Source organism: Corythoichthys intestinalis, chromosome 1 (genome assembly GCF_030265065.1).
Source record: "Corythoichthys intestinalis isolate RoL2023-P3 chromosome 1, ASM3026506v1, whole genome shotgun sequence".
In the NCBI taxonomy this organism is placed as follows: Eukaryota; Metazoa; Chordata; class Actinopteri; order Syngnathiformes; family Syngnathidae; genus Corythoichthys; species Corythoichthys intestinalis.
In genome coordinates, this window is record NC_080395.1 from 50612661 (window position 1) to 50628126 (window position 15466).

At 40.7% G+C, this 15466-nt stretch overlaps 1 protein-coding gene across 3 annotated transcripts; it reads right to left on the reverse strand.

Moving 5' to 3' along the window:
• Positions 1–4243: 4243 nt before the first annotated feature.
• Positions 4244–7757, reverse strand: LOC130926708 (uncharacterized). 3 transcript variants are annotated; one of them, XM_057851812.1, is made up of 14 exons: positions 6800–7757; positions 6678–6707; positions 6370–6609; positions 6274–6291; positions 6160–6198; positions 5999–6091; positions 5876–5917; positions 5777–5803; positions 5654–5695; positions 5555–5581; positions 5433–5474; positions 4912–4938; positions 4790–4831; positions 4244–4384 (listed from the first exon to the last, which is right to left on the reverse strand). In XM_057851812.1, exons 1-14 carry the CDS (start codon positions 6807–6809, stop codon positions 4266–4268), a joined length of 798 nt encoding a protein of 265 aa, XP_057707795.1. In that variant the 5' UTR covers positions 6810–7757; the 3' UTR covers positions 4244–4265. The 3 variants fall into 3 exon arrangements, with proteins under 3 accessions (XP_057707795.1, XP_057707789.1, XP_057707805.1); XM_057851806.1 differs by having other exon boundaries at positions 6274–6294; XM_057851822.1 differs by lacking the exons at positions 5555–5581; positions 5654–5695 and having other exon boundaries at positions 6274–6294.
• Between the last annotated feature and the right edge of the window lie 7709 nt (positions 7758–15466).

Sequence of the window (15466 nt, forward strand, 5' to 3'; positions counted from 1 at the left end):
ACAATTCTCCAAAAGCTTCTTGACAAAAAACGTTTTCCCAGCCCCGCTAGGGCCTGCTAATAAAATAGAGCATGGCATTTGGAAGCGGGGGTCGAAACCAACCTCAGACATTTCCATTTCCTTAATAGCCAAAAGGAAGAGTTTTACCGCCGGCTAATAACCGTCGTTTGTCGTACACGACTTTAAATGTTTTCTGAAATGATTTATTTCTTAGCTCAAACGACTTTTTGTCACGCACAATGATGTGTTGCGGAGTGTTTATAGTCCTGGGGGTGCCAACGCCACAGTGATCGACATACCCGTCGACCAAGTCCTTTATAGTATCAAAATTCACACGCTGTGAACAAGCATAAGTCTGAGTGATCCCCTTGACTTTTATTACTGTTTTTTTGGTTTGTCTCGTCTGATACGCGTACGATTTTGGACCGGCAGAGACGAATTCCTCGATGGAATCGTTAGCTAGCTCATCCGTCAAATCGCCAAGATAATTACCTAGAGGGAGGGGCTCTTCTCCAGGACCAACTACATAGATGAGAGAGTCAGTGTCCGAATACAGGACATTTTCCTGCAGTTTTTCCAAATATTCGTACATGACTAATCGAGCGTGCGCAGTTGTCATGCATGCGACAAAAACATTGGAAGTTGCAGAGGGCGGGGCAATGTTTTTTTTGTTAAAGTTGTACTGAATCATGGCTACATCCTTGTTAATAAAACCAAAGTATTTGATCTCATACATCCCCGAGAACAAAATTTTGAAAAACTCTGCAGCCTTTTTGACAAAATGGGTTTGATTCAAGTTACTCCTTTGACCAAATTTCCCCCAAAGACTGTTCAGACACAACTTTGCAACCTGTCTCTTTCCCGGATTGAGTCCGATGGAGTCGATGTCTAGTTGTATTCCTTGATTTGCTTGGTAGTCGCAAATGTATTTCTGCTTGTCGGCCTGACTAACAACATTGGTCGGAAAACCAGACGCTTCTTGTTTCCCCTTGAGAAACGTTTTTATATATCCTTCAAAGACCTCGCTGCTGGTCTTTTCAAAATGCCAGACCTCCATTACACGAGCTAATCTGTAACCCAACTCAACAGCTTTGTTCATTTCGAGAGTGACCCACACGCCGGTCAGGGCCCTCGATTCATCATCATGTTTGCAGTCATCAGACTGGTTGTTTATTTCCGCACATGTGCGGCATAGTGTAAACACGAGTTTGCCTTTAGCAGTTTTGTAAGGGAGCACCGGGAAATACAGTTTTCGCGGCGGGTAGACTTTAGCTCTAATGAAACCAAAGTACTTGGTTACATCAGCCTCAAAATTGTTGTGGATAATAATCGGATGTCCGATCGCATATTTTTTTGAGGCGTTTACAAAGGGGTACAGGCTAGTGACATCAACATAAAGTATTTTCTGATCGGGACCAGCAGTGTGTCTTAACACAAAGGCATTTGTCCTACCGCCAAAGAGAGCTTCACGGGGATCTAGCGGTTTGGGGAAATCAGAGTTGTGTAAGAACTCCCGGATAGCGGGGTTCTCACATTTCAGTTTGTTCCATTCGTGCTCTTTCATGATCGTTAGCCGGACTCCTGGCACCGACTTCAATGCCGCCAACTTTTCCTCATTTGCCTCATGAAGCTCACGAAAGGGTCTTTGCGTCATCGGACAAATCGCCGACGGTTCAAAACAATCAGGACAGCCGTGAAAATAACAGCCATCAAATTCCCAAACATGAATCGTACCATCCGCCCCTAAGGCGTGGCCGTCAACAAAAAAACCACCCACCTTACGTTCGCCTGTGTTCAAGGCATGTTCGATGAATATTCCTCTATCATGCGACACCCATTCTAAATATTGTATGGACGCGTGTGAGTAGGACTTATGCCGACGTCTGTAATTGTCAGGGGATGGTATAGCCAAAGTGTCGGCCTGTAAGAATTTTGTACGGAAGACTTTCATGCAGGCCGAGGCTATCGTGACACTGTTTAGAGGATCCACATCTGTTTCTTTCAAAAAAGCATCTCTGAACAGCCGACAACCAATAGCTAAAATGTCCACATCGTTCTGACAGTACATTAGCGCCTCCTTGCGGAAATCGAATGTACCGTGACATTCTTTTCGGTACCAATCAAGGAATTTCTCCCGTTCGATCTCTGACATGCGGTCTATGCTGTAAAATTCAGGGGCTGGGTAGGGCCCTACATAATTCAGGTTCTCTTGGGAGCTGAATAAGTGAGGGAAATACCCCTTCATTTTGTCTTCATACCCCAAAGTTTTAGGCATCGAAGACAACTTCATCATTAAGAAGGACAAGGAGTCAATAAATTTTAAGCCATACCGAGTCTCGGTAAAACATATAATTTTACTACCCTGCATGATAGGGGACAGACCGACACCCAGATCCAACATTTTTGAAATCAATAAATAAGCGTCAAAAGCTCGAGCATTGTGGGCCACGAAGATGTAATTTTCAAATTTTTTTTGTCTAAAATGTAGGATAAATTGACGACAACAATCAACCCCGTAAAAGCATTTGTTCTCTCCTGCAAATGATTTTGTGCACACCAAGAAAGCTGTGTGTACCCCCTCATTTGATAAAAAAGTCTCAAAGTCGTAAAAGACTATGTTCTGATTTGGTGCCTGGGGTTTCAGGGTTTGGATAAAGCAAAGGTGTCTATCATTGACAATGTTGGCTGTCACCAATGGGACCCTACAAATTTGGCATTTAGGGACAGGACATCTGTGTTGTCTGGCTTTCTTGTACATATTAACGTAGAATGTCTGACCACATTTCTCACATTTCTTGTATCTGGAGCATCTGCTCCCCCATTCGCCATGGGACGTTTTAACAACTTCTTTATGCTTAGCGTAGCAAATCTTGTTGTAACAAACGTTATTACAGTCTGTGCATTTGGTATAATCCACCGATCGTTGACGGCATTCGGGGTCTTTACATAAATGACAATAGAATGCACACCTGTGAATGTTGGCATTCGCGTGACCTTTATAACAGAAATAGCAGAAGTAGGCGTGACCCAGAAATTGTGCTGGAGATTTCACGCCATAAAAATGATTCTGAATTAGAGTCAACACCAAAGTGTTTGGATTTTTGACAAAATCAGTCTCGAAATGCTTCATCGGCATATCCGAGTCATCAGGCCTGTACAAGACAACTATTTTACGATTCAGGTGTTGTTCAAATTTGTGAATGTCAGCAAACCCCGCAGCAGTTTGTTCACTCAGACCTATGGCTGTATGGAGTTCACGAGCCTTTTGTATTAAGGCATTTGTGGGTAACGATTTGTCTAACATATATGCTAACGCCATGGCTAAACATAGTTGATTGTTTTGAGGAAGTGGGTCATACAGGTACCGTCGTTTTTTGCGAACAATCTCACAATCGAGCATGTGTGTCAACTTTCTCCTAACCCCGCCCCTTTGATCTTTAACGATGTTGACCACCATCTCCAACTCAGTATTGCAGAGGATTTGGTAATTGGATTGTACAAGTCGATCGATCACATTGTGAAAACCATGAAGGATTATTTCAGGGTCATCGGTGGCATTTAAGACGACATGTTGCTGAACATTGTCACCGACCACCTCAATTTGAATAATGTCACCAGGTTGTGTAATTGCAACCACATGATCAGCCTGTCGCTGAACATTTTCCATTATGTCGTTGTAAAAGCTGACAAAATCAGGAGAATCGGCGACCCTCGACGGTGTCAATATCTGTCTCAATTCGATATTGTTAAATTTTGGTCTTACTGTTTCGCTTGCACCCCCTATTTGTGTGTCCGAGTCAGTTTGCTCCTGCGTGTCAGCTTGTACATCATTGTGCATGACACTGTCAGTTTGCTCCTGTGTGTCAGCTTGTACATCATTATGCATGACACTGTCAGTTTGCTCCTGTGTGTCAGCTTGTACATCATTGTGCATGACACTGTCAGTTGATTCGTTTGGAACATTGCTCGGTTGATTAAGTTGTATTAAAGCGTTTTGTAAAGGCTGAAAGAAATCGACAAAATCATCTATTGATCGAATGGCTACAAATGGATCATCTGAATCAATCAGCGTGTCTGGGTTGTGTTGCTCAAATGCCATCTCATTGTTTACCTGATTCACATTGTTTATTCCGCTGACAATATCCAACAGTTCGTAAGGTATATCAGGCTGTGACACCATTTGCTCGTTTATTTGATTGATAAAATCTTGAAATTCACACGGTATGTCAGGAATAGAATCATCCATTTTTAATCAGGATAGCAAATCAGACAAAATAATATGAATAATATCGACCTCTCGCTTCGTCAATAATGAATCCAAACGGGGTGCCAGGTTCCCGAGGAAGCTCATGCGGCCCGCTCCTGATGAGACGTGGAATTATAACTGCAAAGTTAAGAAACACATATCAGCTTGCAATTGTACAAATTCATTACATTTTCATTATGAAGTATGACATATACGTTCAATAAGGATAGATTAATAAAATATATAAATTCATTATTAAGGTCAACATACAGCTTAATAACAGGTAGATTAAATAAGAATCACACAATGTTTTGCATTTTTTTATTCAAAGCACTGCAGTAAGCGTTCCCCTCGCCTTTTTCTTGGTCTGCGTAGCGTTCCCATCTTGGAATGTGTGCGCACATACACACACACGCACGCACACACGCACATCCCTCCTCTTTCTTTTTCTCCTTCCTTAACATGTGCGCTAGGAAATGTGGACGTTTTTCTCACTATACTATTGAATTTCATTTTCATCATTAAAAAAACACTGTCTCTTACCGTTTGGTTGAACGAATAACTCATCAATCTGCGCAGTTGCATCTACAAATAGAGGGGAATTTTATAATTAATAGGACATGTAGAACATAATAGAGGGAAAATATATAATAAAATATTCTTACCCGCAACTAACACATGCGCTGGGGCGGCTTAAGAAAAAATAAAAAATATATAAATAAATGATAATTTCATTAAGGGTAGATTAATAAAAAGTGAATACATATTCAATACAAAATCATTATTAAGGGCAACATACAGCTTAATAACAGGTAGATTAAATAAGAATCACACAATGTTTTGCATTTTTTTATTTAAAGCGCTGCAGTAAGCGTTCCCCTCGCCTTTTTCTTGGTCTGCGTAGCGTTCCCATCTTGGAATGTGTGCGCACATACACACACACGCACGCACGCACGCACATCCCTCCTCTTTCTTTTTCTCCTTCCTTAACATGTGAGCACACACACACACACACACACACACACACACACACACACACACACACACACACACACACACATGCCCCCACACACACCCACACCCTCACGTCTTTCTCCTTCCTTAACAAGTGCGTTAGGAAATGTGGACATTTTTCTCACTATACTATTGAATTTCATTTTCATCATTAAAAAAAACTGTCTCTTACCGTTTGGTTGAATGAATAACCCATCAATCTGCGCAGTTGCATCTACAAATAGAGGGGAATTTTATAATTAATAGGACATGTAGAACATAATAGAGGGAAAATATATAATAAAATATTCTTACCCACAACTATTGCAGGTTTTGGGGCAGCTTAAAAAAATAAAAAATATATAAATAAATGATAAAATACATTTCATCATTTTAAAAAAAACTGTCACTTACCGTTTGGTTGAATGAATAACTCATCAATCTGCGCAGTTGCATCTACAAATAGAGAGAAATTTTATAATTAATAGGACATGTAGAACATAACAGAGGGGAAAATATATAATAAAATATTCTTACCCGCAACTATTGCAGGTTTTGGGGCGGCTTAAAAAAAATAAAAAATATATAAATAAATGATAAAACACATTTCATCATTAAAAAAAAACTGTCACTTACCGTTTGGTTGAATGAATAACTCATCAATCTGCGCAGTTGCATCTACAAATAGAGGGGGATTTTATAATTAATAGGACATGTAGAACATAACAGAGGGGAAAATATATAATAAAATATTCTTACCCGCAACTAACACCTGCGCTGGTGGTGCGTATCGAATCACCGAGGGGGTAAATATAAAATTCTCACCAACTAAGATGGCTGGCTCATCGACAGCTTAAAAAAATGATAAAACACATTTCCTTGTAAATGAATAATTTGTTTTAGAAAAAAAAAAGGCTTACCTTCTGATTTAATGAATATGTCAGTTTGTGTAGAGGCATCTGTAATATGAATTTATAGAAATGTTATAAGGTTAAGTATTGGATAATCGATGGGGAAAATATTGAAATTCTCACCTGCTAAGTATGCTGTTGCTGCTGTTTAGAAAAATGATAAAACACAGTTTACATTTCGTTCTAATGAATAATTTGGTTTTAGAAAAAAAAGCATACCTCTTGGTGGAGTGGATAGGCCATTAGATTGTGAATAATAGCCACTGTCCTCCTCACTTGATCGCGATAATGGCCTACGCCAGTCGTGCGGCTGTATGTCGTTATCCGAAGTCGATTGCGAAGAATAATTAAGATCAGCCTCCGAATCACCAAGGTCCCATAGTAGGGATGGCGAAGAAGCCGGTGTCGACGCGTGATGTGTCAATTCAGTGTCCTCCGCATCAGACCTTAGGTCCAACTCTGGTGTATGGGGGAATTTTGTACTAAAAATGCATACATTTAAACAGAAAGAAAAAAGGTCTACATACCATAGTTTGAAATGTTGATTTCTTTAACCTCTGTGAATATAAAGCAAAGAAGCTTTTGTTATCAATAGCTACATCTTCATAAAGTGCCAATATTAACATCATGAAAATGAGTTGGAACTCACCTCTGGCCATTTGGTATCAGGTATGTTGAACGGACAACGAAGAAGGCGAGGAGATAGCGAATTTATAGGGTTTTCCCCACCCATTTTTACGTAATCGTATTTTGTAGTTTTTGATTTTTAAAATGTTTTATGACCTTGATCTTTAAATGAACATGGGGCTCTGCATTTTGCTGAGTGGACATACATTTGTTGAAAAAAATGCTTCGTTTCTCTCCACTGATAACGCCTTTGAGATTGCACAGATACCCATCTTAACACAAACATGAGATCTGTATATGTGTGTAGACATACATTTGTTGAAAAATGCCGCGTTTTTGCAGCGTCTCCCCCCACTGATACACAGGTCCGCGTAAACTATCATGCAATAGGAATAACATCTGCAGGACTGCGTCATGCTTCAACCATTTTTCTGTACAGACTTGAGATTCCTTCCAGTAGCATTACATTTTGGAGCTCATTTTGAGTCATTATTAGTCTAAAAAGAATAGACTTCATGGCATACACTACATTGCCATCTACCTACTGGTGTTGCGTCACCAGGAGCATTGAGGGATTCAGTACCTTGCTCAAGGATACTTAGGCGAGTTCAATAGGTTAGGTTAGGTTAAGTTAGGTTTAAAAATTAACAAGTAAGAGGATATTATGTTTTATGATGCTGTTCCTTTCACTAAATGATCAATAATTTCATATAATGTGACCAACCTGGTAAAAAGCAGTCTTCACCAGCTGAGGGCTAATGTTAACACACGTCTCGTTAATCATGGCTCCCCTCACGGTAGCTTGTTGAGAATGCCGGTTAGCTCGCTTTGGCTACGACTAGCCCAGGCGCTAGCCACGCCCTACTACTTCCGATTCTTCGTTAGGACATGTACGGACATGTCCCCGGAACACGCATTAGCACGCACGCGCTAAACACGCCCTACTACTTCCGATTCACATGTACGGACATGTCCCCGGAACACGCATTAGCACGCATGCGCTAAACACGCCCCCTCCACACACTACGTTTTTTTCTAGGGGGGACATGTACGGACATAACCCATAACACGCCTAGCATGCATGCGCTAAACTTCAAAGTTGTTAAACATCTGCCATGACCAAAACCACATCAATGACATCATACCAACATAGATCAAAGGACTACGATCAAAAGGGGTCCGGGGGCGGGGGTCATTAATCATCTGTCAGCACCAATAGAGATCAAAGGACTACGATCAAAGGGGTAAAGGGGGGGCTGGGGTCATTAATCATCTGTCAGCACCAATAGAGATCAAAGGACTACGATCAAAGGGATAAAGGGGGGGGGGGTCATCAATCACCTGTCAGCACCAATAGAGATCAAAGGACCACGATCAAAGGAGAAAGGGGGGAGGGGTCATCAATCATCTGTCATCATCAATAGAGATCAAAGGACTACAATCAAAGGGGGCGGGGTCACAGAGGTCAAAGTCATAAATCATCGGGGGCATGAACCCTACTTGACACAAGGTGTATTCTATTACTCTCTAGTGTCTGCAAAAGACTTACAGAAACCACAGGCATAGTCCACTATCTCTGTGCACACATACACTATATGTAAAACTATGGCCAAGAAAGGTATTCATGGGATGATTCCATGAAGGAAGCCACTGCTGTCTAAAAAAAAAAAATAAATAAATAAAAAAAATCATTGTTGCTCGTTTAATGTTCGCAAAAAGGCACTCCACAGAGGTTTTGGCAAAATATTTTGTGGACTGATGAAACCAAAGTTGAATTGTTTGGGAGTAACACAAAACGTCATGTGTGGAGAACAAATGGAACAGCTCACCAACATCAACACCGTGAAGCATGGTGGAGGGCGCATCATAATTTGGGGCTTTTTGCTGCCTCAGGGCCTGGACAGATTGCAATCATTAATGGAAGAATGAATTCAAAAGTTCATCAGGATGTTCTGCAGGAAAACCTGAGGCCGTCTGTCAGACAGTTAAAGCTAAAAAGAGGATGGATGCTGCAACAAGACAATGATCCAAAACCCAGAAGTAACTCAACTTCAGAATGGTTTCAGAAGAACAAAATACACGTTCTGGAGTGGAGTCCAGAATTGAACCCCATTGAGATGCTGTGGCATGACCTAAAGACAGCGATTCATTCCAGACATCCCAGGAATCTGACTGAACCACAGCAGTTTTGTAGAGATGAATGGGCCAAGATTAGTCCTGATCGATGTGCCAGACTGATCTGCAGCTACAGGAAGCGTCTGGTTGAAGTTATTGCTGCCAAAGGGGGGGCCACAAAATGTTAATTGTGATGGTTAACTTACCCATTTCCCCTCCTTCTGTCATTGTTTGCATACTATCCTCATTAAAAATATGAAAACCTATAAATGTTTGGGTGGTTTTAGTTAAAGCAGACAGTTTTTACATCTGTGTGATTTTGACAAAGATCAGATCACATTTGATGGTGATTTTATGCAGAAATCTGAGAATTCCCAAAAGGTTCAGATACTTTCTCATACTACTGTATATACTGTATATAGGCGTGTGTGTAGCTATCAGTGGCAGATGCTGTTCCTCCAATAAAGGGAAGCTCAAACTGTGTCCACTTGTGAGTACTTTGTAATGGTGGAGGGGTTCAGCAGCACACGCTGCTCGATAGGGAAAGAAACTACTGAATCAAGTCTCCAAACACAAGTAGTTACAAAAGAAAAAAAACACCAGAAATGGAAGCTCGATTTTTCGACCGTCATTTTTAACAAAGCAAGTGTCGCCAGCACCAATATGAAACTTTCCGGTTCAACTCAGGACAATGGAATGAAAATTAAAAAAATGCCCATCGCAAATGTTAACACGACAAGATAGCTGATTTGCTCATTTCGCTCTTAATAAAAAAGGGATCCAGCCTCAGACAGATCATCCAATCATCATGCAGAGAAGCAGAGTGTCCAGGCCAGCTGAGCCCATCCCACTGCCCATGGACCCCAGTAGACGCACAGCGTCCAATGGACAGGATAAAACCAACCTTCAGCAAATGACTCGTCTCTTTTCGCTGTAGTGGGACAATGCACAGTATACAGTGCCTTGCAAAAGTATTCGGCCCCCTTGAATCTTCCAAACTTTCGCCACATTTCAGGCTTCAAACATAAAGATATGAAATTTAATTTTTTTGTCAAGAATCAACAACAAGTGGGACACAATCGTGAAGTGGAACAACATTTATTGGATAATTTAAACTTTTTTAACAAATAAAAAACTGAAAAGTGGGGCGTGCAATATTATTCGGCCCCTTTACTTTCAGTGCAGCAAACTCACTCCAGAAGTTCAGTGAGGATCTCTGAATGATCCAATGTTGTCCTAAATGACCGATGATGATAAATAGAATCCACCTGTGTGTAATCAAGTCTCCGTATAAATGCACCTGCTCTGTGATAGTCTCAGGGTTCTGTTTAAAGTGCAGAGAGCACTATGAAAACCAAGGAACACACCAGGCAGGTCCGAGATACTGTTGTGGAGAAGTTTAAAGCCGGATTTGGATACAAAAAGATTGGGTAATCTTTAAACATCTCAAGGAGCACTGTGCAAGCCATCATATTGAAATGGAAGGAGCATCAGACCAATGCAAATCTACCAAGACCCAGCCGTCCTTCCAAACTTTCTTCTCAAACAAGGAGAAAACTGATCAGAGATGCAGCCAAGAGGCCCATGATCACTCTGGATGAACTGCAGAGATCTACAGCTGAGGTGGGAGAGTCTGTCCATAGGACAACAATCAGTCGTACACTGCACAAATCTGGCCTTTATGGAAGAGTGGCAAGAAGAAAGCCATTTCTCAAAGATATCCATAAAAAGTCTCGTTTAAAGTTTGCCACAAGCCACCTGGGAGACACACCAAACATGTGGAAGAAGGTGCTCTGGACAGATGACACCAAAATTGAACTTTTTGGCCACCATGCAAAACGATATGTTTGCCGTAAAAGAACACAGCTCATCACCCTGAACACACCATCCCCACTGTCAAACATGGTGGTGGCAGCATCATGGTTTGGGCCTGCTTTTCTTCAGCAGGGACAGGGAAGATGGTTAAAATTGACGGGAAGATGGATGCAGCCAAATACAGGAACATTCTGGAAGAAAACCTGTTGGTATCTGCACAAGACCTTAGACTGGGACGGAGATTTATCTTCCAACAGGACAATGATCCAAAACATAAAGCCAAATCTACAATGGAATGGTTCAAAAATAAACGTATCCAGGTGTTAGAATGGCCAAGTCAAAGTCCAGACCTGAATCCAATCGAGAATCTGTGGAAAGAGCTGAAGACTGCTGTTCACAAACACTCTCCATCCAACCTCACTGAGCTCGAGCTGTTTTGCAAGGAAGAATGGGCAAGAATGTCAGTCTCTCGATGTGCAAAACTGATAGAAACATACCCCAAGCGACTTGCAGCTGTAATTGGAGCAAAAGGTGGCGCTACAAAGAATTAACGCAAGGGGACCGAATAATATTGCACGCCCCACTTTTCAGTTTTTTATTTGTTAAAAAAGTTTAAATTATCCAATAAATTTTGTTCCACTTCACGATTTTGTCCCACTTGTTGTTGATTCTTGACAAAAAATTAAAATTTTATATCTTTATGTTTGAAGCCTGAAATGTGGCGAAAGGTTGCAAGGTTCAAGGGGACCGAATACTTTTGCAAGGCACTGTACATTTGATCACTTATTTTTAGACATTTTAGGGGAAGGTGAGGTTCCCTTGTAGTCTTAAAGCAATCACCTCTGGTAGCTACATGTATAAAACATTTCCTTTCTTTTGTTTTAGTGGTACATATGCACACACATACTATATGTTTTACACCCATATACCTGATCACCACTCCCCATAAACCTAAATACTGAAAATATTTGAATAAATTCATCCCTTCACTTAAGGTTCTGCAAACAGTATGCCAGGATGACAAGTGAAAAACAACAGTGTTTTGAATAGTATTAAAATAAATATTAAAACAAACAAAATAAATACAAATATGAAAAATAAACACTCTTACACAACTGTTTAGGGGCAGTTTCCCCCATTCATCTTTGCAGTTCCACTCAAAGTCCATTAGGTCTCTCCAGAGATGTTCTATAAGGTTCAAGTTTGGGCCTTTCATTAAGATTCACAGATGTATCCCCAAGCCATTCTTTTCTTATCGTGCCTGTGCACATAGGATAGTTGTCCTGTTGCAATGTTTGGCTCCTTTTTTAAAACTACCACTATTCCGGTGCGACACACAGTCTATGCTTAGGCGTGTTTGACAAGGTTTTGGTAATTTCGTATGTGTACGCAAACAGATGCATTTAAAACCATTTTTCACTTCTATGGATGTGATGACAGTCGACTCAATTCGTCACCAATCATCAGTTACCCTGTAATCCCTTTAAAATGTGGTGCGCTATGGCCAAGGTCGTCAACATTGGCATGTCGTATAATGCAAAGTTGCCGACAGATATCATTAGGTACAGAATGTACTGCAAAGTGGGCACTTGGAGACCACAATTATATTTGTGTATTTGTTCTGAGGCCATTGGGACTACATGAAGCATTATAATCAAAATAATGCATTCAATGAATTGATTTCCACAACGATTCAGTTCAGGGTTGGATATTTGTTGTTCATAGATTTATGATGAAATCAAGAAAATCGTGTCCATGAAGCCAGTGATATCTGTTAGCCTGCACCTTGACCAGACCCACTGAAATTGTGTTAGATGAGCGGTTTACCTTTCACCAAAGGTTAAATGTGGTCAAAGGAGGAGTAAGTTCACACCAACTACAGTATCAGTTACCTAATTGTCCCATGCATCACACAATACTGTATATTAGCCATATCTTCAAATACGAAATGCTGAAAGGCCCATTTTGGCGAACAAGAGTCAGGCAAATTCTTAAACAGGTGCAGTGAGTCTTGCGCTTGGATGAAAACTCAGCCGTGCTGTTTAGAACATTCGAGCCCTCACTCTGAGGTCCACAGCACTGTGGATAAAATTTTCATCAAAGATCTCTCTGCATTGCATCACACACATCACTTTTTTTTTTTTTTTTTTTTTAAATATGGGACATAATGTGTTGGATTTGAAGGGAACATTCATTTCTTTTTGGAATAAATGTGTAGCAAAATGTGGGGAAAAAAGTGACACTAGAAAATACTTTTTTTAATGTCCATGTTGCACAACACCATCATATTGTAAACAAACAAAAAAAAGATTTTAATCCAACTGCATTTTTGTTAAAAATGATGTTTTGTGTCCTCGCTCTCTCTGTATTAACCATTTCTCAGAAAAACACACATTATCATACAGTGGAAAGGTTCATCTTGCTTCAGCGTGTTCCCTCCTTCCATTAGTATGTTGCACTCAGTTCGACTAATCCAGCTGGGATTATGTGTATTGGTATCTATTTATAATTTTCAAACACCAGCTTTGCAAATTTGGTCTCAGGAGATATCCCTGTTGCTTCGATGGCCATGGGTGTATATGCACATGCGGTCCATGCAGACAGCTCTCACATGATGATTAATAATTGATGAATTAATCTATGAGTTTTCTTTCTATTTGTATTAGGTCTCGTTCACATCAGTGTAACATCTCTGTGGAGAGTTTGTACCGTCTTTTTCTCCTTGTAGTCTAGTTCCAATGTAGTTCTCATGTAGAAGTAATTGAAGACAACGAATTGATCATTGGTGTGAATGTTAATGTAAATCAGTACTTCTCAAACATTGGGGCAACCCCCACCCACTCAGGGGGGCGCAGATCGATGCTGGTGGTGGCACATGTGACTTCGGGGAACATACTTGTTTGCTGTACTAGAAAAAAGTGTAATTGCACATGCGCTCTGTGGGTGGCAGTGGCACTCTCATTTTCAGCGTGTGAGCAGTATTTTTGAACCAAACAAGACCACATAGCAAAGCGCGATAGAGGTATGAAGAGTTAAGACTAGGAAATATGATGAAGCGTATGTAGCGTTTGGCTTTTGGCTCTGACTTTTATTACAGTGGGAGATGAAGAAAGACCAGTCTGTTTACGGTGTCTAAAAATGTTTGCAGTGGACAGCAGGAAGCCAAATCCATTAATTCACTTAAAGACATGAGACCCCAATCACATTGATTGATTGATTGATTGATTTTATTTATTTCGAGCAATAACAACAAAAAACAAAAAACAACAAGTATGGAAAAAATAAAATACAATAAAAAACTAGGCCTGCAAGCAGGACTGAACGGGCCCTCGCAATCTAGCGCAACTCGGACGTCACGCAACTCGGACTGGGTGCAGGTCAGGGTGGTGGCAGATCCTCCTCTCTAATCATCTCATTAGAACCTAACATGCTCGAAAGTCGCCTATTTACATTCCCACACCCAAGAGATAAAAACCCCTATTGGAGAGAGTACTACAAAAAAGGAGCCACTACTGAGCTGTGCAGCCAAGCCCTTATTCAAAACCAAAATTAATCTTCGAACTGGGCCAATTCGACCAAGTGTGCCAACTATTGTGGCTCTATAAGCTCCCTGAGTCTCTGAAAAAAAATATTTCCTTTAAATGGCGAACAAAGGGTCGTCACGGCAACAGACAGAGACACGTGGACATGGGCCGTAAAAAAGTATTTTAATAGGTCTTGAAACTACAATGACCAACATGAAAAGAACTGGACATGTTTTGGAAAAACGAGTGACTTTCTATCGCCACTAGTTGGCGCTGTAGGGTTGATGCAAATGACCCCTACAAGGCCCTTCAGGGTATGACTCTCAACAAGCACGGGAAGATTGGCGCAGATATCTTGTATATCTGCCGAGTTATGACTGTTCAAAGTTTTTGGAGAGAAAAATTGTTGACAGTCATTTTCACTTTCCTGTTTGGACCCCTCCGCTTCAACGAAACTTCAATATTTTTCATCAGGCACCTGAAGACAGGTCTTAAGGTTTCCCTTATGCAGGTTTGAGGTAGATTGATTTTTTCCCTTTAGAGGAGGAGTGTGTCCCGTAAAAAAGGGCATTTCCTGTTCCCACTAGGAGGCGCCAGGCACAAATGGTAAATTTTCAATCCAGTCCTGCTCAGGCTGGTATACCTCACACACATGCCAGATTTAAAATAGATTGAACGTTGTATGAGGGAGTTATCAGTCATTTTCCGAATTCGGTGTTTTGGGGAAAAAAATGGAAGAATTTGGCGCCCCGCCCAGGTCAGGCCCGTGAATGAAAACACACCATTTTTATAACTTAAGATTTCATATGCCTCATGAATAGTCTCACCAATTTTGAGAATGATCAAACTAATTCCCTAGGTTCCAAGGTGTAAAATGTGCACACTGTAAATCGATAAAAAGTTCACATTCAATCCAAAATACCCGATTTCCTGTAGGATTTGGAATGTGTGTGCAAGAGACTTTTTGGAGCAGTTTTGCACAAAGTTTTGACTCTCCAAATTTCATCACTCTATGTTAGAAAAACCTAAATGGAGAGGCCTTTTTGAAAATTTCAAGGGGGCGCCACTGAGCCATTTTGTTACATGTTTTCGTAACGTTGCAAGATTATCGAACGTTATCCAAAGCCGCATGTATGTGCAAATTTTGGTGAGTTTTTATACATATTCAAGCCTCCAAATGTAAACTCTTACTGTGAACCCATGAAAATTTCACATTCGATCCAAAATACCCGATT

Bases quoted from the DNA above. Each gene is read 5' to 3' on its own strand.
- LOC130926708 (XM_057851806.1), bottom strand. The intron at 5,804-5,875 runs GTAAGTGACAGT...ATTTTTTTTAAG, and splicing joins GTTATTCATTCAACCAAACG to CCGCCCCAAAACCTGCAATA. The intron at 4,939-5,432 runs GTAAGAGACAGT...TTTTTTCTTAAG, and splicing joins GTTATTCATTCAACCAAACG to CCGCCCCAGCGCATGTGTTA.